Source organism: Podarcis raffonei, chromosome 15, assembly GCF_027172205.1.
Source record: "Podarcis raffonei isolate rPodRaf1 chromosome 15, rPodRaf1.pri, whole genome shotgun sequence".
NCBI lineage: Eukaryota > Metazoa > Chordata > Lepidosauria > Squamata > Lacertidae > Podarcis > Podarcis raffonei.
Window position 1 is genome coordinate 8,186,815 of NC_070616.1, and position 25,505 is coordinate 8,212,319.

Consider the following 25,505-nt stretch of genomic DNA (forward strand, 5'->3'; position numbering starts at 1 on the left):
AGATGACACGAAGATGTCAACCCAGTGTGCAGCAGCTGTGAAAATGGCAAATTCCATGCTAGAGCTCGTTAGGAAAGGAACTGAAAATAAAACCACCAATATCATAATGCCATTATACAAATCTATGGAGTATCGTGTGGAGTTTTCACAGCCTCACCTCAAAAATAATGCTGTAGAGTTGGGCAAGGTTCAGAAAAGGGCAGCCCAAATGACCGAGGGGGTGAAGAAGCTCACCTATGAGGAAAGGCTAAAACATCTGGAGCGTTTGGGTTTCGAGAAAAGGTGAGTAAGAGGTGACATTGGTATGTATAAAATGATGCATGGAATGGAGGAAGTGGATAGAGAAAAGTTTCTTTCCCCCCTCTCTCATAACACTGTAACTCCAGGTCATCCAACAAAGCTGAATGTAGGAAGACTCAGGACAGACAAAATAAAATAATGAACTGGAATTCGCTCCCACACAAAGGCAGCGGTGGCCAACTAACTGGAAGGCTTTAAAAGAGGATTAGACAAATTCATGGAGGCTATCAATGGCGACTATCTGTGATGGCTATATTTTCCCTCCACTGATGATGGCAGCCTGCTTCTGAATACCAGTTGCTGGAAACCACAGGAAAGGAGGGTTGTGTTGTGCCTCAGGTCCCATTTGCAGGCTTCCCGCGGAGGCATCTGCTTGGCCTCTGTGAGAACAGGATGCTGGACTCAATGGGCCACTGGCCTGATCCAGCAGGGCTCTCCTTTACACTCTTAGATATGGGTCAACAGAATAAGTGCCTCACCCTAAAGCAGGGGGCTGGACTAGGTGATATTTGGCTTTCCCTGAAGTGCTACGAAACCAATTATATTTAATACCACCCTCCCCCGCACAGAGATATTTCAAGAGCTGCAGCATTTAAGGCACACAGAGAATCCCAGCAAGACAAAAGCTGGTTAAAAGTAAAAGCAGGGAGCAGCCGGGAACAGTCAAACGCTGAAGCAAGCTTACGACTAGCACAAATACCAAAAATCGAGACTGGATGCTATTTGCACAGTTAAAGTATGCATGTCGTATCCTAATGCACTGAGACACATCCCAGGGGGAGGGCGGAGGGAAGGAACATGCGGAGAGAAGTTTGGAAACTTGGGCTTTTGCTTTTTTAAAAAAACAAGAAAAGACTGTCCATTTTGTTGAGTATGCAACCCCTTGCGATAAATTTGAGTCAGCACCAAAACGACAGCTCTGCAGTCCTCCGATGGAGCACTGATCAGGTGGTTGCAGAGCCCCTGGAAACGGCAGTACGATGCAGCTGAGGAGGCAAAGCACAACCCACAGACAAACTGTGGCTACCCTGGAGAGTGAGCCGACCTTTGCGTTTCGGTCTTTCAGGGAAACGATGCACTGATACTGCAGCAGGGACTAAGGTAAGTTTGCTTCTTTTGCTCTTTCCTCCTCTCATTTGCTTTTAAGGCCAAATGCTGCCACAACGTACGTGTGTGTGTGTGTGTGTGTGAGAGAGAGAGAGAGAGAGAGAGAGAGAGAGAGAGAGAGAATATTACTATATAGTATAACTCGGCAGCTTCTTAGACCAGATGTCTACTGCAGTGACAGCTACAGAATCTCATCCTAACATTAAACCCCGGTTTGAAAATGGACACCTTGCCAAGCTTGGGGAAAATTAGATTAATATTATGGCAAAGGAAGGGGGGAAACACAATTAGCAGTCTGAGCTTAAGCTTGCACGGTTCCGAATGCATGTCTGAATTGAAAATGCCATTTAATCAAATTATCTTATTTACAGCAGATAACAACTGATGTATAGCTGCAGGGATTTTAAGACTATTCTGTAGCCAGTGATCCCGTCCCTTCCTTGTAAAATAATCCATTGTAAAATAAAGAAGGGAGAAAACCCCATAGATAAACATGAAATTCAAAGGGCTGAAAACAGAAAGCAGACATTGTATAACATTTGGAAGAGACTAGCAGTTTAGGAAGAATGCTACCATTGGGAGCTGGAGGCGGATGGGGGGGGAGAGAGAAAAAGGAGGGAGATGGAAATAGATGAGCCTCTTTCTGCCAGACAGCAAGACAGTAGATGAAGAGATCCTTTGTAAATAGCTGTGTTTTTTACACCAACGAGGTCTATGCCACAGCGATGTAGGTATGCGTGGTCTTTTTCTTGAAATGCAACTGGAAAGGAACCAGTGTTTTAAAAAATAAACACCACCTTCTGAATTGTATTCATAGTCTGTGCAATAAACTGGCTATTTTGGCATGTATTTGTTTCCAGGCAACAATGGAGAACCGGGTCTTGAAGGCATCGCCCTGCGTCCTGGCGCTTCTCTTCTTCATACCAGCTGTCCAGGGTATCTGCCCTTTGGCGTGCTTGTGCTCAGGAAATGACAGAAACGTGGACTGCTCCAGCAGAAACCTGACCACGCTGCCACATGGACTTCAGGACAACATTACCTATTTAAACCTGTCTTATAACCACTTTGCTGACCTCAACCACCAGCTCACTCGGTTTGCCAATCTGAGGACCCTGGACATTTCCCACAATTGGCTCCAGAGCCTCCCGGCTTATCTGCCCAGGTCGCTGTGGGAAATATATGCTGCACACAACAACATCAAGGTCCTTCAGAAGCTGGACACAGCTTACCAGTGGAACCTTAAAGTCCTCGACGTGTCTGGGAATATGGTGGAAAGGGCTGTTCTGATTAACAACACCATGATCAGCCTCAAGTCCCTCAACCTCAGTAGCAACAAACTGTGGACAGTGCCCACCAATATTCCTTACAACACCGAGACAGTGGATCTATCCAACAACTTCTTGACACAGATACTCCCCGGCACACTGGCGAGGCTGGCACATCTTTCCAAACTTTACCTGCACAACAACAAGTTTGCTTATATTCCTGATGAGGCTTTCGACCAGCTTGCTCAGCTGCAGCTCGTCACGCTTTACAACAACCCCTGGTCATGCGAGGATAACAAGCAGGACCTCTCCTATTTGCAGAAATGGATAGGAGAGACGAGGGCTACCGTCGTAGGGTCGCCATGCTCAGATGAGGCCACCACCCCTTGGAAGGCTGCCACGCCATTCTCGACAGCTGCAGAGAGCCACCTCCTTGTTAAAGCAATGAAGGCGGCAGACGCAGCTGGGTCTCCGGTGGCAACGGAGCAAACCGGACAAGTGCACCAACAGTTTAGAATGAAGGAGGTTGGCCAGAGCGCCACCGCTGGCCAAACCATCGCCTTCACGAGCACGGACAGGCCACTGGTCCTCTACCCGGAAGACCTGAGCACAGGGAAACTCAGCTCTTACGAAGCAGCAGCAGCCACAAACGGCATCTACATGCAAGAGACGACCTCTGTGAATTCAAGCACAATGGGCTTGGTAGGACCGTCCACCACTCCCATGACCTTAAGCATCACCAGTGGGATGCCTACAAACTACTCAAAGAGACCACAGAACACAGCTGTTACTGTAAAGAGAGAGGAGACGACCACAAAAATCAACCCTCGCGCACCCTCCAAGGCAAATATTCCCAAGGGGTGTTTGGCCTTCATCATAATGCTTACCACAGTGGCCCTGCAGTCTGGCTATGGATTTGTGCTTAAGTGAATGAATTGCTTCATTTATCCCATATTAATAAAATGGTCAAGGGGGGGAAACGCTCATGTCCCGCAAAGATTCAAATGCCAAGAAGAAATGCCCGTTTAGATTCTGAAATACGACCGTAAACGAGAAGACTACACAAAATTATGTCTTGATAACCAAGCTGCTACTTACTTTAACTATGTCTTACTGAAATTAAACAGAGGAAGCCTAATTCTATCAAATATAATCGTTTTTATGAAATGTGCTTATTTTGTATTTACATTTTTAATTTTCTTCACACAAAAAATATGAAAAATGTCAGTATTTTATGTATTGATTATGAATAGTTTTGTCATTAAACATCTGGAAAAGAAAAAAAAAACATGAAAGGCCTATATTATATATGTATCGTCTTGCTTGACTTGCCAGAAAGTCTTGTAATATAACAGTGCTGGTCCTTTATAAAAGGTGACATGCAAAAGGGAGGAAATAAAGTCATCTAAAACTTAACTGCTTCTTATTTTGAGGCACATGGCTGGTGCATCCATGCATAGGCATGTGCAAAAATTAAATTAATGTAATGATATAACAGAATCATTTTAATATCTACAACAGTGTGTGCATTAGAACACTTGAGCTGCAATCTGAGTTCTGGTTGCCTCACTTAAAAAAAAGGATATTGTTGAGTTGGAAAATGTTCAGCAAAGGGCAACCACAATTATCAAGGGGATGGAATGACTCTCCTATGACAAAAGGTTGCAGCTTTGGGACTTTTTAGTTTAAGGGACAAAGTGAGTAAGAAGTCACATAAGTGATTATGGGATGGAGAAAGCGGAGGGAGAGAAGTTTTTCTCCCTCTCTCATAAAGCGAGACATTGGGGCCACGCACTGAAGCTGAATGCTAGAAGATTCAGGAAAGATAAAAGAAAGTACTTGTCCATGCAGCACATAGCTGGAACTCAGTCTCACAGAAGGCAGTAATGGCTACCAACTTGGATGGCTTTAAAAAATAATTTGATTAATTAATGGGGGAGAAGGCTATTGATGGCTACTAGCCATGATGTCTATGCTCTGCCTCTGCAGCTGGAGGCAGCGATGCTGCTGGAAACCCAGGAGGGGAGAGGGCTCCTGGGCTCGGGTGCTGCTTGCAGGTTTCCCACAGGCATCTAGTTGGCCACTGTGAGAACAGGTTGCTAGACCAGTTAGGCACTTGGCCTTATGCAGCAAGCTCTTATTATTTTTTTAACCCCATCAACCAGGTAATAAGCCCCACTGAACTCAACAGGATCTATTTTTGAGTAGACATGGTTAGGATTGCACTGTTGGCTAGGCTTACCACTCACTGCAGCTGGTTGCCTTAATTCACATTCTCTTCCCAAGCATACAATAAAGTCATAACTTCAATTTGCTGAGTTAAGCCCTACATATAGGGAGACAGTGGCAAGACCAGGAGAGGCGACAGGAAGCTCCATTGCTCAAGGCAGATGAAACAATCAACTGTGGCTAAAACCAAACAAGTGTTCTGCAAACCCCTTTCATATCACGACTTTACACCATGGTCAATGCATAGCCATGGTTTAAAGTGTCGTAACCTAGCACAGCCAAAGTTAAGGAAAACAAACCATGGTTAAGCATTAATGCATGTATGCAGCCTTAGCATCCAGTTCTCTAGAAACTAACAGGAAGGTTGGTTTAGTTCAGGGATAGCCCTTTTGTATATTTAGGGGGCAATTCAGATGGGGCACACAATGCATCACAACACAAGAGTTCATAGTGAAAAATCTGGCCATTTCTTCAGAACAAAAAAATATGCTCACTGGGTGGCCGTATCTTTTAATGTGGTGTGCACTGGTCCCTAATCTCCCACAGGGCTCCAGAGAAGGCTGTTCCTCTATCCTCATCTGTTTGACCAGCACTTTTACAAAGAGGTGTTTGTAGATAGAAGACCAACACCTGCAGGTTGTAACTGAATAAGGCAGGGTGGGACAGCTTGATCCCAATCCCGTTACAACATGCTGCTTGAACACAGGAAGCTGCCTTCTACTGAGCAAGACCACTGGTCCATCTAGCCCAGTAAGGGAATTCAGTGGTACCTCAGGTTAAGTACTTAATTCGTTCCGGAGGTCCGTTTTTAACCTGAAACTGTTCTTAACCTGAAGCACCACTTTAGCTAATGGGGCCTCCTGCTGCTGCCATGCCACCGGAGCACGATTTCTGTTCTCATCCTGAAGCAAAGTTCTTAACCCAAGGTAATATTTTTGGGTGAGCGGAGTCTGTAATCTGAAGCGTATGGAACCTGAAGCGTATGTAACCCGAGGCACCACTGTACACTGACTGGCAGTAGGTCTGCAGGGTTTCAAACAGGAAGAGTCTCCTAGCACTGCCCGGAGATGCCATTGTGGGTTGAACCTTTGACCGTCTGTGTGCAAAGAAATTGCCCTGAGCTACAGCCCTTCCGTGTATAGGGCTCAAGTCTTGTCTGAGTAACCTTCAGTTTGTATCCAGAAATGACAGAATGTTTGATGAGGATAATGCGATCCTAAGAACCCACAAAGGTTGGGGGGGAGACAGCATCCCCATGCAGCTCAGAGGTAGGACACCTGCTTTGCATGTAAAAGGTCCAAAGTTCAATCCCCACTATCTCCAGCTTTAAAAAGGGATCAAGCAGCAGGGCGTGGGAAAGAGACTGCTCTGTAGCTGCAGCTGCCAGTCAGAGTAGAAAATGATGGGCTAGGTGGACAAATAATTGGACCAGACAGAAGGCAGCTTTCTGCGCTGTCCAACATGGAGCTTTCACTAGAAGCGATCAGGAAACTCCATCAAAAAGCCAATTATCTGAACGGATGTACTGACGACAGCCATGCAGAAGCCTGGTTTCCCTGGAAATGAGAGCTATGGGCAAAGTATCTGCTTTGTAGGAACTGGGTGCATACAAAAAGCAGGAATAGGCGGTGGCTGAATGATTAAGCTGACCTAAAGCAGCAGGAGCAGCATATTCTAGTTAGTTGGTTTTGGGAGGGAGGAAAGGTTGGGTACTAATCCAAAAGAGAGACCGGTAAATTCATGCCTTTAGTTACCTCAGTAATAAAAGTCAGAGGCTGTCTAGGCTTGGAGGAGTGAACTCTGGAAATAAACCCAGGCCAGTGTCCTTGTGAGAGGCTGCGGAAAACCACGACTCTGTTTGGAATGCAAATATTCCTTCGCGAGATGCTAAGGTAGAGAGGGGCAGAACTGGCAGCGAAAGCCTGACACGTGCCAGATCCTTGCTTTGCAGCTCCCACAACAGGTTACATATTGCAGCAGCCATTTCCATGGTTACCAGAAGCAGAGGATTCAGAAAGGGAGACCAGTTCTACATTATTATTTTTTAAAAAACAACCCAAACCACAGAGTTGTTTTCCCCCAGCGTGGTTCAAGGAAATCAGAACCGAAAAACAAAGCGAGAACTAGGATTAATATGCTCATCTCATAACTGAAGAAAAGGTGAAGTGGCAGTATCCCAGAGGTGCTAAAAATGGGCCTATTGCTCACCTACACTACTCTGGGGCCAAATGAACCAGTGCATTCAAACAGCTTCCTCATAGCTGGTTTCGAGAGAGATGGGAGGGTGAATTCCCAGACACACAGAAGAGGCAGAACCTGCTATGCTAGCAGTTAACCCTGCCTGACCAGGGGCCCTCCATCTCAGCCAAATGTGTGTTGTCCCTTTTAATTATTGCTTGCATTTCTGCCCTGCATTCTCAGCCTAACAGGGCTCCCAAAGTGGACGTGAGGATGCTGGCAGTGTGGTATAATAATAATAACAGGAGATGGGGCAAGTGCTTTGGCCTCTCAGCCCCATTAGGTGTGGAGAAAGTAGAGAGAGAGAAATCTTGCCAATCTATCCATTCAAAGATTGCCAGCAGATCCCTAGCTTCTTCCCACCTCTGCCTTCAAACACAGCAGCCTTGCCCTGTGGCAAAGCATCTCAGGTGAAGACTGGTCATGGTGATCTCAGGGAAGCTCAGCTTCCATTACTAATCTTCTCACTGAGGGTATCTGACAAGCTTCTTAGCAAAGGCAGGTTTCTCCAGGATACACCCTGAAAGCCACTTGCTTACCCTTCTCATCTCACGCACGCCACCCAATTTCTGATTGATGCGATTTCTGATTAAAACAGTGCTGCTCAGTGATCCATCTTTCTACATAAGATATGCAAGAAACACGGAATGTGCTTATAGCCTTTTGCTGCTTTAGTTTGAGGTCTCCGGGTGGCCAAATGTCTCAGCCATCAAAGCATCATGCACCCAGATGTAGTTCTTCTTTTGGAACATTCGGAAGCCTGCAAGCTTAGCTGCCCCAGAAGGTTGCTCACAGCCATACCACTGGGTTTTGAGATTTCATCAGACCCTACCCACAGTAAAAAGGCAGGTGCACAAAATATTCACAGCCTAAGACACAGCTTGCCTTTCTGAATGACAGACCAGCTTATCTTCACATCATCATGCTTGAAACATATGTTGTCAATATTTTTCCACATTTATTATGTTATTTTTGTGATATACATATGACATGAGAAAACTTGGTATACTTATATATATAAGATTATTCTTGTTTATAAAACCCAATTATAATAATAAAAGGTATAAGGCAAATGGAGCCGTCAACAGGTTAATGAAATGCCAGTGGGTTATTAGCTTTAAACTGATTTGATTAAATCTGTAAATTTACATTAGAGCAAAACATTGCTTTTTACAATATAAAACCACACATTGTTTTTAGATGATGCATTCACCTGCCACTATCTTAGATGTGCTATTTTCCTCCTACATATGAGAGAATGGGGAATGCTGATTTTATTAGCGTTTCTACTGAAATGAGTTAACAGGTTTTTTAAAAAGTATTCTGAAGCAACTTTCTATAGTTTTACTCAAAAAGTGGTTAGCAGAATAGATTGTTTTTATTGATGCATTTATTTTCTTACATTTATATCCCTCCTTCCAAGAAGCTCATCAGACTAAGGCCTGCTAAAGTTCAACAAGGTGCCTTCAGACCATACCTATCTAGACAATTGATCAAGAAAACACTGCAGCTCTAGATTTCAAAATATACTGCTGCAAACATTCAAGGTTGAAAATGCTTTCAGCATTTCTATTATGCTTCCTGAATGCTCCATGAGGTCTATTTTTATTAAAAACAATATTTAGTTTGGATTATGCTTTGCAAACAAGGAAACGAACCTTTTGTTAGCTGCATGGTTACATCATTCTTAAGCTCAACATAAATTGCAGTCCCCAATATTCCTGCCCAGCTGTTTCTAAGACTGAGAGGCGGATAAGCTAAGGAGGTGCATTTGATCTCCCAGGACGAGGATCCGAAGGGGAAAAGAGAGAGGTATGGAATTTGACACTGTGATATAATTGCCTCATTTTGAACATGATAGTACCTGCTCCTTTGATTTATTTATTTTTTGTCTGCTTTCCAACTTTCTTCCAAGGGCACAATAATCACAACATTGGTACTGGTGCATTAGATCAGTGGTTCCCAAAGTTTATTCTCCACAGACCACTTGAACATTGTTGAGGGTCCTGGTGGACCACTTAATTTTTTTACTTGTTATCCGCCTGATGTTGCAACTGTAATAATATTTGGGGTGAGATTTTGATTTATTGCATAGTGCCCAGAAATAATGAATGCTTCTGCATCTCCGTTTTTATTTTAACAACTGAGTGAGTCTATAATAAAAGCTGAAATTCTAAAGAATCTAAATTCTAAAGAATCCAAAAAGTCACTGAAGGAACTGGAGGGCCTTCTCCATAGTGGCGCCCACCCTGTGGAACACCCTCCCATCAGATGTCAAGTAGATAAACAGCTATACAGCATTCAGAATAAATCTGAAGGCAGTCCAGTATAGGCAATTTTTTAATGTTTGATGTTTTACTGTGTTTTTATATTTTGTTGAAAGCCGGCCAGAATGGCTGGGGCAACCCAGTCATATGGCTGGGGTATAACAACAAACAACAACAACAACAATAATAATAATAATAATAATAGGGACTTGTGAGACTCCCTCTTCTAATTATGTAGTTCTTTGGCTCTCATTCTAAGTTGGGGGCCCAGGAAATAAAGCATACTTAGAGGAAAGCAGGGGCTGGGCTTGGGTCAAAAACTTCAATAAAGTGTACTAAAAGACAGCATCAAAAGCAACAAGATTTGGCCCGCTTAGATCTCGTTTTTTTCTTATGATGTTGTGTGGCATGCAAAACAATGAATCTCTGCTTTGATATCGCTATATCCAAGGGCCAATTTACATCACTTTTTAAAAAGTCACATAGGATAGACATCGCAATGGTAAAGGTGCACCACATGCTTGGCAAAGTCCAAAAACAAGATCTCATGAGCCCTGAAGGTGACTTTGTGAAGGAGGCACAGTTGGATGGCTTAGTTTGAGCAGCCAGCAAGCCATTTACAAAGACAACTCTGAGTTATATATTAATTGTATTGTATTGTTCTCCTCTACCAGAACCCCAGGTGCAGGATGCAGTTCGGTCCACACTCCATCTTTATCCTAATGCTCAGTGGGCTTCACTTCATTAACTGTGAGCCAATGGCAAAAGACTCACCCACTACCTTCCAAAGCACCACCAGCACATCCAGTCCTGGCTCAGCCAACACCCCCTCTACCCCTTCTACTCCTGGCCCAGTCAGCAACATGGCCACATCACCAGCCAACACCACCAGCACATCCACTGAAGGGCTAACCAGCAATGCCACTATGTCACCAGCTAATAATGCTATTGCTTCTACTCCTGGCCAAGCCACCAACACAGCCAAAGTCACTCAAGGTCAAACCAACGCCACTTCATCTTCTCCTGGCCAACCCACCAACACAGCCAAAGTCACTCAAGGTCAAACCAACACTACCTTATCTTCTCCTGGCCAAGCTACCAACACAGCCAAAGTCACTCAAGGTCAAACCAACACCACCTCATCTTCTTCTGGTCAAGCCACCAACGCAGCCAAAGTCACAAAAGATCAAACCAATGCCACTTCATCTTCTCCTGGCCAAGCCACCAACGCAGCCAAAGTCACTCAAGGTCAAACCAACACTACCTCATCTTCTTCTGGTCAAGCCACCAACACAGCCAAAGTCACAAAAGATCAAAGCAATGCCACTTCATCTTCTCCTGGCCAAGCCACCAAGACCACAGCCAGCCAGAACAATGGCACTACAAGCGCTTCTCAAAAGAAAGCAACCAATATTGCTGTATTCCCAACTTCTTCCTTTTGGGGATTTGCATTGCTTGCCGTTTCCGTACTCTGCCTGTAAGGAAGTATTTCTCTGTTGTACACTGCCATCCTTGGAGGGGGAAAAAAGGCTTTCCTCTTTCCACTGTTAACTGGTCTGCGAGTCAGTTCTTTGAGAGGTTTCACCTATTTGAAATATTCTACAAATACCCCAATCTTTCACTGAAAGATCAAGCAAATCCAACACTGAAGCTAGAGGATTGTGAGACTAAGGTGGGGACAGGGCAGCTTTTATCTAATCATGACACATATTCATAAACTATGTAAGCTCTGGGGAGGCTGGAATTACAATTGATTTACATTGTTGAATATGTGAACAACAGCTCACTTGCAGTCATGGGTTTTCAATGGTCCAGACCACAATTCCTAGCTTTGCTCCCCAAACTGAGGATCATGATCGGTTTCATTCCAAGCAAACCATGATTGTGATGTCAAGGTTTGTTCTTTACTTCAAGTCGTGGTTTTGAGCAATCCCGGTTTTGTCCATTATGCTAGGTCAAGGATTGTAGCTTTTCTCCCACATGCTAAAAGTGGTTGAGATGCTTTTAACTATGATATGCAATCAAGGCCAATGTGAGCAAATAATAGTGAGCAAATAATGAGCTGTGAGTAAATACTCTCTGCTCCTAGCAAAAGAGCTAGTGCCTTCCAAACACTCCCTTCAATCTTCCTTAATTTTGTGATGGAGCAATAGGAGGCAAGAACTAAGCTGGGTTCCCTTCTATCTCATGGTGCATGGGAGACTTGAGGTGTATCATTTGCTGCGTTGATTTGGGGGCCAATGGAAATGGTCCCTAGGCCTCCTTCCCTTGGCACACTTGAAGCCTTCTGCACATCTATGCAATCTGCCTCTCTACATTTTTGTTTTACCCAACTAACCCTATGATCGGATCTAGAAGAGTCACTGCCAAGACAACCTTGTTCTATCTCTAGGCATGCCCAGCCAGCAGTTTCTTGCAACAGTTGCTTACAGCGCCCAACCAGAAGGAAGACAGTGAAGCATGCTATGGAAATGGACAGGTAGCTGTTCCCTCAGGATTCCACCAAATTTATTGACAAAAGCCTATCATGAAGACTGTGACATCTCTGCTGGTCTCTGCAAATGGCCTGCAGCCCCTGCATGGACTATCCTGCATGGACCATGTGAGGGAAGGGGGAAGAGAACAAAATGTGTCTCAAAGACCCCACTGCATCAGGAATGTCGAGGCCAGCAATACAGAAACAGTCCTGCATGGATCAAAGGCCTCTAGAAGTTCTCTTTTATTTTACTTCAGCAAATCAAGAACTTCCAAGACCTCAGGTTGGAAATTTAATGTATTTCGACTGCTTCTGTTGTTAGCTTGTTCTGTAGCTTGTTTGTCTGCTTGCCTTTTTTATAGTTTTATTAATTCTAAAAACACACAGAAACATATTTACACAAAATGCAAACATTAACAAACACAAATTACAATTCCCCAATTCTACCCAATTCATTTCTGATATACAAATCACCACTGTGTTATTTTGAGCATACCATGCAAAGCTTTAAGTTTAAGCATTTCCAACTGATCCCAATTTTTTTTTAATCAATTTGGGTTTTGATTACACTTCAATAATTTAGCAAATAACATTACTGCAAGTGTACTTATATTTAAAACAGTCTCTACGATGTCCTGCCATAAGCACAGAGAACCTGTGGCCCCCCAGTCCCCATCATCCCTAGTCAAAAGCAATGCCAGCTGAAGCTCATGGGAGTCTGACTATCTGGAGGGCCACAGAATCTCTCTCCTTGTTTTATAATGCTGTGTTTTATTAATCTGAATTAGGGGAGATTGGGGTGGCTGGTGATGATGTGACAGCAACTAATTCAAATTGCACCAGATATCAGAGGACATGTCAAACACTTTTCAGGATCATAACAGTGGTGGACTAGAAAGTTAAAAAGATGATTAATTCCAGAGAAAGGTGGGGCGAAGATCCAGACCTCCTTTTTGAATTAGGGGCATATATGTTATTTATTTATTAGCAATTAGATCAATGTGTTCTACTGGGGAATGAAGCCATGTGTATGACAGATATAAAAGCAACCTGCCTAACGAAACGCTCCATTCAATGAAAGGGAAACAGCTGGTGGATCAGTCCCAAATGAATAACATGAAAAGTCAACAGGGCTGGCATTCCTCACTGTTGATCCCTGGAGAAAAGAGAGCAGACAAGCTGGGCATTAAGCATAGGGGACGTTCATGGGGAAAGAGTGGGTGATGTGCAGAATTTAACATATGGTTGTTTTGGTGCCATTGTGAAATGGAGGCTGTGCCACTCCTTTTTACAAGCAGCAGCTCAAGTTGCACCTGGCAGGTGTGGCAATTAATAGCGGTGAGATCTATAGGCAAGAGATGGATAGGAAAATTTCTATGCTGTAGCACTGCCTGTAATGCCTTTCTACATGTTTGTTTTAACTGGCAGAAACAACAAATATGCCGTGTCGGACTGTATTTGCTTGCATTAAACATGGCCAAAGCGGATTTGTTTTCTTCTGTCATTGACTTAAGCTTCCACATCCATGTAACAAACCACCTTTTGGGCTACGCTTCACAACTGATGACGTACAAAAAGTTCTCTTGAGAAGAAACATCTGGCCTGTACTCTTGAAAGGAGAGCAGCGATCAAATCACTGACCCTTCCCTCCATTCCTTGTACATTAGACCTCGCTAAAACAGCATTTTCTCCCTTGCTAGAGACTAAAGTGATGCTTACACCAACCGAATTTAACTGTGAATGTTCAGTCTCTTCCATTGATAGATGTTATCCAGAAGTCCTACTTGATTCAGGGGAAGGGCCCCAATATGGTGGATGTTTTGGACTACAATTCCCACCAGCCTCAGCCTGCATGACCAATGTTCAAGGATGACGGGAGTTATGGTCTAAAACAGGGGTCAGCAAACTTTTTCAGCAGGGGGCTGGTCCACTGTCCCTCAGACCTTGTGGGGGGCCGGACTATATTTTGGACAAAAAAATGAACCAATTCCTATGCCCTACAAATAACCCAGAGATGCATTTTAAATAAAAGGGCACATTCTATTCATGTAAAAACTAAATGCCTTTGAATACAGTGGTACCTCGGGTTAAGTACTTAGAAGGATTTAGAAGGCGATTGGGCCGGATCTGGCCCCCGGGCCTTAGTTTGCCTACCCATGGTCTAAACTCTAAAACATCTGAAGGGCACCAGGCTGGGCTATGCTGATTCCTCTGTGCTTGGTCCCCTTCAGTGGGAGGAGCTTCCCCCAAACCCCCAACAACTGGGTGGCCATCTGTTATGGATGCTTTAGTCCAGATTCCTGCATTGCAGGGGTTTGAACTGCAGTAGATGACCCATGGGGTCCCTTCCAACTCTACAATTCTATGATTCTAACTTGGTCTGACGGGGGGAAGACAGCAATTTATGTGTGGAAAAACCAGAAAGGAATTAGGCTTATGAGGCAGGGGTAAGCGTTCACTCTAAATATGTACATTATTCCAGTCCACAGTGATATCCCCTTGTCATAGCCTACAATGAGTGCTAGCTCTGGTCCATAAAACCCAACATTTCAAGTCATCATTTCAATAATATGCAAAACACCACAAGCTAATTGGCTGATTAGTGCGCGCACACCAAGTTTTCCTTGCCAAACACGGATCCAAATACCAGAGAACTTGACATGCAGAAATGGGAGGCGTGATTTAAAGCAGTGTTCCAGGAAAGCGTCCACCATGCTCAACTTTTAACTGAAGCCAATCCAAACCAGCAGACCAGAGCATGATAACATTATCTGGCCTGTAGATGGGAGGATGCAGGATTTGTGAGCAAGTTCCAGCATTTCAACAATGGCAGGAAGTTCTCCAAAGCAGTGACCATAGCACCAATAAAACAAAACAAGGCTTCCGCCTACATCCCAAGTGAAAGTTGCACGTAGAGCTTAAGAAAGAAAGCAGCCCCTCCCGGCTGAGGAAATTATACGCCCACAAGAACGGCTGAAAGGCAGAAATAGAACCTAATTGTTGCATGCTAAGCAGCGGCCTTACACCTCAAACACTTGAATGTGGAAGCCCTACTGTGGGAAGAGGGGTTCCGAGCGCATCTGTAGAGAGATCTTTAAAACACTCCAGTTCCTTAATAATTTGGGGAATGTATCCCATGTAGTCAGGCAACCAAAAGCATGAGACTCTTAATCTCAGGGTTGTGGGTTCAAGCCCAACATTGGGCAAAAGATTCCCACATTGCAGGGGGTTGGATTAGATGACCCTCGTGGTCCGTTCCAGCTCTACAACTCTATGGTCCTACATTTATGTTTTGGAGGGGCAGCTCAGGAGTTTCAAATGCATGTGTGAAAATTTAAAGAATGAATATGTGGAAGATTGTAAACAAGTGCACTGTGTGCACACACATGCCCCAAAACATACATACATATTAGAAAACCATCAGATACGTAGTTTCACTTGTCAGAATCTATGCTGGGAATCTACCTGTATCTTGCAGGGAAGAAGCTGTCCTCTGTTCAATTTTGAGGGGCAAGAATGAACAAGGGAATGCTCACTCGCCAGCTCCTGACGTTGTTCAAGGTCTGGATTTCATTAGCTGTCCAAGATGAACCCACAGGGTACTGTGCAGCTACTGAACCCTGCTATTTCACTAACTACAGTGGTACCTCGGGTTACATACGCTTCAGGTTACATACGCTTCAGGTTACAGACTCCGCTAGCCCAGAAATAGTGCTTCAGGTTAAGAACTTTGCTTCAGGATAAGAACAGAAATCGGGCTCCAGCGGCGTGGCGGCAGCAGGAGACCCCATTAGCTAAAGTAGTGCTTCAAGTTAAGAACAGTTTCAGGTTAAGAACGGACCTTCGGAACGAATTAAGTACTTAACCCGAGGTACCACTGAATTCAAAGGCATTTAGTTTCTTTGAGAGCTGCCAATGTACAGATCTCAAAAGATGCAATGCAGTACTGTATTTCAATCAATTCCAGCAAAAGCTTTATGAACTGTTGCTGCAAATAAACAAACAAAATAAAAAGAGAGATTTACTGAGGAGCTTGGGTGGCATAGCAGAAGCAGCTAGCTGGAAGGCCTCTGAGGTTGAGAGTTGGAGAAGGAGGTTTCAGGGTGCTGCGATCTTAAAGTTAAGATCTTTATACCAACTGAAGAGAGGGGAGGTTTTAGGTGGGTGCTCCCTCTTGTGGCCATATCACAAAACATAAAAAAATGCAAGTACAGTAAGCACTTCAGAGATGCAGAAAACACTTGCGGATGCTGTTCACCTAGGTTTAGATTTTCAGCACTGAAGTTCTGGCTTGATAAATTCTCCCTCCCTCTTATTCTCCCTCCCCTTCTGCTGCTACTATTTGCAAAAGAGCTCTTTGGAAAACTAAACAATTTCCAAGATGAACCTTATGCACAAGGTTTGATAAAAGCCATACATATTTGTGTACATCCTACCTTTCTGGTGCCTGACCCCTGCCATACTTAGTGTATTTCAAAAGCAGTACAAGAGCTTTATGTAAGGAGAGGATATTGGGGATGTTGCTACCTGTCCTGCATCTCCTGGGTAAGTGGGAAACAGCACATGGTACCTAGATCATATACACTGAAACAACCACACTCTTGTTCAGAATACACAAAAACGCTTGGGTAAGGTTACCTGAAAACAGAACATAGGAACCTGCCTTATACTGCATCAGACCCACTGGCCCATCTAGCTCAGTACTGTCTACACTGATGGCAGCAGCTCTCCAGGGTTTCAGGTAGGCAGTATCTCTCAGCTCTACCTGGCAATGGCAGGGTTTGAACCTGGGACCTTCTGCATGCAAACTCCAAAACTGAGCTACAGCCCTTCAGAACAAGCTGAAGCTACATCTGCTGGCAGTTCCACACATTCTGAGTGCTTCAGGGAACATATAACGTGTGGAAATCACAAATAAGTGCATTTGCACCTTCAAACATCAGCACAGACAGGCCAGGTTTCTCGGATCAAGTTTCTGAGGTTCATGAACAGTGGTGTTTAAAACTGTGCACAGAACATGCTTTGTATGTTTGCTGCAGCAACTAAAGTGTCACATTGCTCTAAATAAAAACTGGACTTCCCCTTTCAGGACAGGTTTAGGTCCAGGAAACCTGGTAACAAATAGGAAAGGGATCAAAACCTATTCAGAGGAATCCCACCAATGTGACAATAATTTGCTTCAGTTTTTGCAGATGCATAACACCTATACCTGAGAATTAATTATCCCAGGTTCAACATTCCTCAAATTAAACCTGGATTTAAACAGGTGGTAAGAAATGTCCAGTGGTACCTTGAAAACTAGCAAATGCACTGTGGCATAAGTTATGTGGGTCAAAGACCACTTCATAAAGTACTTAGCCTTAGGTGAGCAACTGATCAAGATAGATCATGTATGTTATTTGGAATGAGACAGTATGGCCTAACAAAATCCTGCCAAAACTTTCCATAGGCCATGTTCCAACCATCCATTCAAGCTACAAAGATTGAATGAAAGGTATATAGTTTCCTTTATGTTCTTTTTGGCCATTTCTGACCCTGTCTGCCTACAATTCATATATATAACAAGTTGTAGTTTAGGAAAAATAGATTCTGACCTACCAAACCACATCCACATTTATTCAGGAAATTACTTAAGAAGTAGGGACCCACTGCTAAGGAAGGAGACAGAATGTTAAATCAGGGCAGAAGTTTCCAAAAACAGAGGGAAAGTAAGGAAAAGTGGTAAGGCAGTAGATGTTAAGAGTTGATCACACTTCTGAATACCTGCTAATCATAGTCTTATTTAAATGCAGCACCAGGTGTTTTAAAGAGCCTTACCACACAGGTCTCCATTCAGAAGAATCACATCTCTATAATTCAGGCTGAGGCACCTTGTACACACAACATTAGCAGATACAAAACACCTGTGCAGCAAGTAAATGTGGATAGCTCAGTTGCTTACAGCGTGGTGCGGATAACGCCATGGTTTGATCCCCACATGGGACAGCTGTACATTCCTGCACTGCAGGGGGTTGAACTAAATGATCCTCAGAGTCCCTTCCAACTCTACAATTCTATGTACCAGGAACCCAACTTGTACATGATGCTGAAACTCTTGGTTAACCCACAAGTTCCCACTCTTTTTTGTTGACCTTAGTGCAGTTCTCTATCATGAAGGTTCAGAAACTGTTCTATTCACCAACTCGTTATCTGATCAGCAATGAGAACTGCTCAGAAACGGGTGTTAAGCTGCAGTTGCCTTTTAGAAGAAGATGAAACTGAAGGATTCTCTTGCAAGAAACAAAAATGAAAGAAGGTGGCATAGCATTGTACCACAGGCGGGTTTCACGACAAGTGTTCAACTGACTCAGAGGCAAGCGATACCATAGCTACTGGTGCTTTTGAAAAGAAAAAGAAAGAGATGCTTTCTCCTCCTAACAGTGAAGCCACAAAGCTCAAAACACATTTGTATTTCAGACTATCTGTTCCACTCCAGGAAGGGATAGAATTACAGCACTATTGTGCCCTTTTAAGAAGAAAGTCATTCCAGAAAAAAGTCACCTTCGGCAAACACGTATCAGGAAATGAAGATGCACACAGTGTCGTTGCTACTGGCAAATGAAAATATTAACAATAATGTTGCTCTGTAGCGACGACTTTGAGAACATGAGAGCAGCCATGCTGGATCAGAGCAAGAGCACATCCAGCCCAGCATCCTATTTGCCATGTGAACCAATCAGGCACAAAGGCAATAGCTTCCCTCCAAGTGCTGGTCCCTAACAACATGGAGGCTTCTTTTAAATTATTTTAGTATGCCGCCTTTCCATAGTTAAAACCATGCTCAAGGCAGCTTACAATATATTAAAAAAAACGTAAACGCAACAGTAGTCAGAAACAGTAAATAAAACACCAAAAAGCACATAAAACATAACTTCTAAAATAAAAATACAAAATAATTAACATCAATAACAGCAACGACCCTGCTCTCAACAAAACTCTAAGCCAGTGTTTCCCAAACTTGGGTCTCCAGCAGTTTTTGGACTACAGTTCCCATCATCCCTGACCACTGGTTCCTGCTAGCTAGGGATGATGGGAGTTGTAGTCCAAAAACAGCCAGAGGGCCAAGTTTGGGAAATCCTGCCCTAAACAATTCCCCAGCCCAAGTCTGTCCAGCAACCTCAGTTTCTGCAGCTGGAGTCAGTCCAGGCCCCCTCTCCCATGCCAGGTGGGGAAAGGCCTGCAAGGCAGGGAGCAGGTCTTCTAGGACTTTTGTCTTTTCTGTGTTTTTATCTTTTTCTATTTTCTGCCTTGATTCCCAGGAAAAGATGGGGTAGAAAGAAATATTATTATTACTATTATTGCCTCCATGAGTAATAGTTACTGCTCCATAAGTGGCCTTCCCCATAAATTTGTCAAATCCACTTTTAAAGCCATCTGAGCCAGCGGCTGTCCATATCTTGTGGCAGTGAATTCCCTAAATCAGTTGTGCATTTTGTGCAAAGTCCTGACCGTCCTAAATCTTCCGTCAACCAGGTTCACTGAATGAATCAGAGTTCTATAGCATTACGCGAGAGAGAGAGAAAACTTGCCTCTGTCCACTACACCTAAAAGCAACCCTGCTGGACCAGACCAAAGGCCTTTCTAGTCAAGCATCCTCTTTTTCACCATGGCCATTCAGGTGCCTGAATGGGAAAAGACCAAAATCGGGATGTGACAGCGATAGCTTTCTCTCGCCATGGTTCCCCAGCGGCCAGCATTCACACACATCCTGCGTCTAATCCCAGAGGTAACATATAGGCATCCTGAGTAGGAGCCATTGATGGCTTTATCCTTCCGTAAATTTTATAATTCAAGGGTTCCCAAACTGTGGCTCATGGACCACCAGTGGCTGATGAGATACAATCAAGTGGTTTAGGGTGTGGCTTTAAAAATACAATTAAAAACCGTATTGTTGTTGTTTAGTCGTTTAGTCGTGTCAGACTCTTTGTGACCCCATGGACCAGAGCACGCCAGGCACTTCTGTCTTCCACTGTCTCCCGCAGTTTGTTCAGACTCATGTTTGTAGCTTCGAGAACACTGTCCAACCATCTTGTCCTCTGTCGTCCCCTTCTCCTTGTGCCCTCAATCTTTCCCAACATCAGGGTCTTTTCCAGGGAGTCTTGTCTTCTCATGAGGTGGCCAAAGTATTGGAGCCTCAACTTCACGATTTGTCCTTCCAGTGAGCACTCAGGGCTAATTTCCTTAAGAACGGATGCGTTTGATCTTTTTGCAGTCCATGGGACTCTCAAGATGAATCTCCTCCAGCACCATAATTCAAAAGCATCAATTCTTCGGCGATCAGGCTTCTTTATGGTCCAGCTCTCACTTCCATACATCACTACTGGGAAAACCATGGCTTTAAAAACCAGATAGCACAGCCCATTACAATTGTTACAACAGGCAGAAAAATCAGTATGTGGTCTAGCAATTTTCAAGTGGTCCATGGAGACCAAAGTTTGGGAGCCACTGGTCTAATCTCCTTTTAAAGTGGTTTTAAATCAGGAGCTTTCAGAAAAGATGGAGTCCTATGTGTGCATGTGGAGTGATGATCATGCTCCATTTTACTTAGCAAATGGCTTCCAAGAAGGAGGTGGTACCACCGACAAGTGTGTCAGTTCTATCCTATCCCCACTCCCAGGAATTGTCCAGAAAACTGTGTGAAAACCCAACTCTAATCAGGAGCATAATTTGGGTGCCCACTTGTATGTTTCAACCAGTAAAAGGAGAAGGGAAGGGAAGGGAAGGGGGCAAGTTGCCTTACCCCACAGATATTGCAAGCCAACATTAGTTTCTTAGTTTAGATGAGGCCACCATTTTGTGTTACGTAGAGCTGAAAAGAAATCCAACTTCCTCATGAGCTGCTTTCCGATTTGCAAGCATTTTTATAATGTGTGGGAAATATTCAAAAAAATAGCACCCCCCCTCCTTGCCGCATGAAATGGTACAGTTCTCACTACCACCCCATTCCACTGCAGGTGTACATGCTGCCTCTGTAGCCCACCTGAGTCTAAGCTTAAAACTTTAAACAGACTTCCAAGCCACTGAAGAAGAACATAATAAAATTATGATATCTTTAAATTGCTCCTTTTTCATGCTACATTCTGCAGTCGAAATTCTGCAGTCTTAATTTTCTGCAATCATAAAGCTACACTTTTTTTTAAGGAGACCAGGAATTCCAACAATCTTGGAAAGAATTCTTCCTGCGCTGTGTGTTGTCTGGCAGTCCTTTATTCAGAAATACAGTGGTACCTCGGGTTACAGACACTTCAGGTTACAGACGCTTCAGCTTACAGACTCCACTAACCCAGAAACAGTATCTCGGGTTAAGAACTTTGCTTCAAGATGAGAACAGAAATCGTGCTCTGGCGGCACGGCAGCAGCAAGAGGCCCCATTAGCTAAAGTGGTACCTCAGGTTAAGAACAGTTTCAGGTTAAGAACAGACCTCCAGAACGAATTAAGTTATTAACCTGAGGTACCACTGTATTCTCTTTCTTGCTCTCTTCTTTGAAAAAAAAGCATAAAGCTGGAGGGAGAAGCCCACACCATGATTTTTAACTCCTCTTACTTCCTCCATCAAATTGCTGGGTGGAAAGTGTTTCATGTTTGCATCCGTTGCCTTGGAAAAAAAGTGACATTTGCAAGCCACAGGAGCCAATCATTATGAGGCTTGTGGTTGCATAATCATCCTGAAATTATATTTAAATAGCAGAATGAGCAGACACATCTACCGGCTGCATGCAAGGGAGCTCCTCGGAGGCTTCTGTATTTTACTCTCATCATAAGCGCCTGAAACTCGGAACAGGTACGGAAAAAATCGTAAAATTAATTACAAATTTTAAAAGGGTGATTAACTGCCCCTAACTGCCTGATATGCTGATGCATCAAACTAAGAGGAGATATTTTTATCTTGAAACGTGTGTGCATACTGGAAGAAAACTAGCAACCCAACCTGCAAATTTCTTGTGTGATCTTGGAGCAGTTATGGCTTAAGATTTGAATCACAGAGCCTGCTGTACAATATGACATGTAGCATAGAACTACTTAGCTCTTGCAGAATCCTAACTGCCTGTGTTAAATAAATAAAATAAATACATTTAAATCCTGCCTTTGAGGTTAAACCTATTATGGCAGATAACAGAAAAATAAAATGCATGTATAAAATAAAATAAAAGAAGTCAGGAAGTAAGAAGAACAAAATCTAAACTTGGAAAATTAAAAAAACCCCACATCCCTACCCCTTGCGATTAATGTTCCTAGCCCTCATGATTAATGAGAAGGAGGAGTGAAATCAAACAATGAGTTTGTTGGCAGAGGGTGCTTGCCATGGAGGGCTGATTCCAACACACTACAGATGATGTAAGGGATTTAGAATCACCACTGGAAAATGTAGGAAGGTGGTACCTGTCCCAAGTTTGGATTGTTAAGTGTTAAGCAACGAAGGCCTGGGCTGGGGCTTTCGGTAATTACTGGAGGCGGGTCCCTCCTGTAAAGTTCTCAGATCCTCTCCATAGCAGTCCCCATCGCCCTTTGCAATCTGTTACTGTCATTGTCCCTTGGTCTTGAGAATATCAAGCCTCCTTCCAGAACGGCAAATAAACCAAATCATGACGGCGTAAAAAAAAGGAAACCTAAAGCCTGTTGAGCATCTAGCTTCAGGCAGAGAGATAGACCTGGAACTGATGTATTTTTGTTCGGTTCTGCCCTTGGGATGTTTTTTCCCCCAAATTGGCTGTTGTTTTTTTAACTGCAGCTGATGTAGAATTTGGTTCTAAGAACAAAATCCTGGGCTGCATTCCTACACACATTAACCTGGCAGCAAGACCCATTCAAGTCACTGGGGCTTATTTCTGAATAGAAATGTATAGGATTGCACCGTTAAGCCTATAATCATAAACCGGGCTTCAGAACAATGCACAAATCCTCATTTCTGGCAAAGGAGAGAGAATGAGCTATGACTTGGAAAGCTTCCCCACCCCGCCCTTCCCATTTGAATCGCTTTTCTGCCGTTAATTCCGCAAAGTGACCACAGGCAAGTCAAACTTGCTTCAGCCTCAGGCCCCCCCCTGGGGACAATGATACTGACCCTCCCTTACAGGATCGTTGTAATGATTAACACAAGATCACGTGTGTGAAATAGTGTTGTAATCTTGGCTGTGGCTCCCTGGCTCTGGAATTCCTGCTCAGGAGAGTCCTGTCCATTCAGCCTTTTGGGTTGGCAATAAAATAAGCCCTTTTATCTCCCCAAAAGGGATTTGGGTTTTTTGGCTCCATTTTAATAGTCTCCATGTTTAGTTTTGTATTGCACAATTCTAACCTAACTAATGTTCCTTGGGATGCTTTTAAGAGCTGGTCGCAAAGATGCAATTTTTAAAAAACTAATTAAATGTAGAAATGCTCAGGTACAAGGCAATCGCCTCTGGAATATTTGACTCCAAGACAGAATACCAATATTTTACTAAAATAATAAATTTCAAAACCTCATGGGTTTTCCAAAAATATACAAACAAGGGGTTCTGATTTTTACTCAGAGTAGACCCACTGAAACCAGTGGGATCAATTGAGTCATTTTCATTACTTCCAATGGGTCTACTTTGAGTAAGACTATTACTGGACATAAGCCATGCTTTCTTGATTTTGTTCATTTTGATGTTTGGGATTGGCCATGCTTTCATTCTCTCGTTGAGGTCCAGAAATGGTGGTTTCGTGACCTAAATTCCAAGTCGTTTCCCCCACTACATTTGGCCCACTTGTATGGAAACATTTTTATGTGCAAACACACACCCCGAGAGTGAACTTTCTCAGCATGTGGATTCCTATGTAGCCAAATCCTCACCATCCTCATGACAAAAGTCAAGTCTTCTGGAAATGTGTGAATTGTTAACTAATGTTCACTGTTGAATATGCAGAATGAAGAGGCTGTTGAAATGGCTCTGGCCTGCCCTGGTGGTTGTAGTTTTGTGCAAACCTGACTTGGTTTCCGCATCAGGCACTCCTACGACTGCTCAAAATACCACAGTGGAAACCAGCACACTCTACAAGATGACCACCACCTTAAAAGTGTCGCCCACCAATTCTGCTCCCTTCAACAGCAGGAACCCTGTGACGGCAACACCGCTTCTCTTCACCTGCTTCATCCTTGTGACTAGTCTTTCTCTTCTAATGTAAGCGTTAAGTTATCCCGTTAATCACTTAAAATTGTACGTAAAATTCAGGAAAATCCAATCCAATTCTGTGAGTCCTGGTGTGTTTTCTGGCGAGCACGCATTCTGTTAGCAAATCCACAGTTACCAAGTGTAAACGTTTCAATTAATTTTGCCATCCCCTCCCCTTTGTGGTACTACATTTCTCAAAGAGATATGTGAGTCCTTTCGTTGCTCAAGACACACATGAATCGCAGCACTTCTAACGCAAGCAAAGTTGGTTGTCAATGATGGGAAATATTCTTAACTTCAATGCATGTAAGGAAGTTTCTGTGTTGAAGAGAGACATTATGCAGCAAAATGAAAAATGGAAGCTGGTGGCATGGCAACTGAACTACAGAGAACAATACAACATTTTAAAACCACAAGGAAATAAGGGATGGGTGGACAATTCCAGGGGGAAAGGAGCTGAGGAACAGATCTAGAAGCAAAGTTGCACACCTTGTATTCAAACGAAAAATTCAATTATTCATGAATGTTTGGAGATCTTAATAAATAATGTCATTACGGTACATGTGTCTCTCGCAATAATTATTTTTAAGGAAATAAGCCTCTGCTTGCACTGTGGTATACATGTACAACTTCAGGAAAGTCAGCAGCATGCTAAATCCAGAAAGGCAGGTCACATTATGTTAGCCTACTAACCCCAATTCTGCAAGTCACTGAAGAGGTTGGGGTAGTGGAGGCAGATGGCGTACTGCCCCATCAACCTCAGTCTGTCCTCGGCCAGCCCCCCACATGCCTGCCTTTCTACTTGCAACCAGTCCAGGGGGTGACACCACCAGCCCGTTTCCTCCTGCTTGGTCTCAGTGTTGCCCCGGTAGAACTCAGCAAGGCAGAGGATGGAGGGTAAAACTAAAATGAGTTGATTGACTTTCATTGGCTCATCGTTCTGCCCAGACACTGAGGTCCAGCGCTGAGGGCCTTCTGGCAGTTCCCTCACTGCGAGAAGCCAAGTTACAGGGAACCAGGCAAAGGGCCTTCTCGGTAGTGGCACCCGCCCTGTGGAACGCCCTCCCACCAGACGTCAAAGAGAACTACCAGACTTTTAGAAGACATCTGAAGGCAGCCCTGTTTAGGGAAGCTTTTAATGTTTGATGGACTACTGTATTTTAATATTTTGTTGGAAGCCGCCCAGAGTGGCTGGGGAAACCCAACCAGATGGGTGGGGTATAAATAATAAATTATATTATTATTATTATTATTATTATTATTATTATTATTATTATTAGGCTCCCCGTCCTCGGCCCTACCAGTTCCAATGGTCAGCAGCCGCCACACAGTTGGCAGTTCACACTTCCCAAGCATACTGCCCAGAGCCAGTGCAATTCTGGCCATTCATCTACCTGAATGATACATGGGAAACGTCGGAAGCTGGCTTAGAACAAATTGGACTGTTTGTCC

General features: G+C 43.7%; 3 protein-coding genes across 7 annotated transcripts in view; 2 read left to right on the plus strand and 1 right to left on the minus strand.

Moving 5' to 3' along the window:
• NF1 (neurofibromin 1) overlaps window positions 1-25,505 on the minus strand; it is a 156,892-nt gene that overhangs the window by 65,474 nt on the left and 65,913 nt on the right. The window lies entirely within an intron of this gene.
• Window positions 889-4,088, plus strand: OMG (oligodendrocyte myelin glycoprotein). Of its 2 annotated transcripts, none has more exons than XM_053367586.1 (2): window positions 889-1,401; window positions 2,268-4,088. In XM_053367586.1, the coding sequence occupies exon 2, from the start codon at window positions 2,274-2,276 to the stop codon at window positions 3,600-3,602; it is 1,329 nt and encodes a 442-aa protein (XP_053223561.1). In that variant the 5' UTR covers window positions 889-1,401; window positions 2,268-2,273; the 3' UTR covers window positions 3,603-4,088. The 2 variants fall into 2 exon arrangements, with proteins under 2 accessions (XP_053223561.1, XP_053223562.1); XM_053367587.1 differs by lacking the exon at window positions 889-1,401 and adding an exon at window positions 2,030-2,138.
• On the plus strand, window positions 8,835-13,369 carry LOC128403025 (uncharacterized protein DDB_G0271670-like). Its single transcript, XM_053367592.1, has 2 exons — window positions 8,835-8,951; window positions 10,081-13,369. Exon 2 carries the CDS (start codon window positions 10,096-10,098, stop codon window positions 10,885-10,887), a length of 792 nt encoding a protein of 263 aa, XP_053223567.1. The 5' UTR covers window positions 8,835-8,951; window positions 10,081-10,095; the 3' UTR covers window positions 10,888-13,369.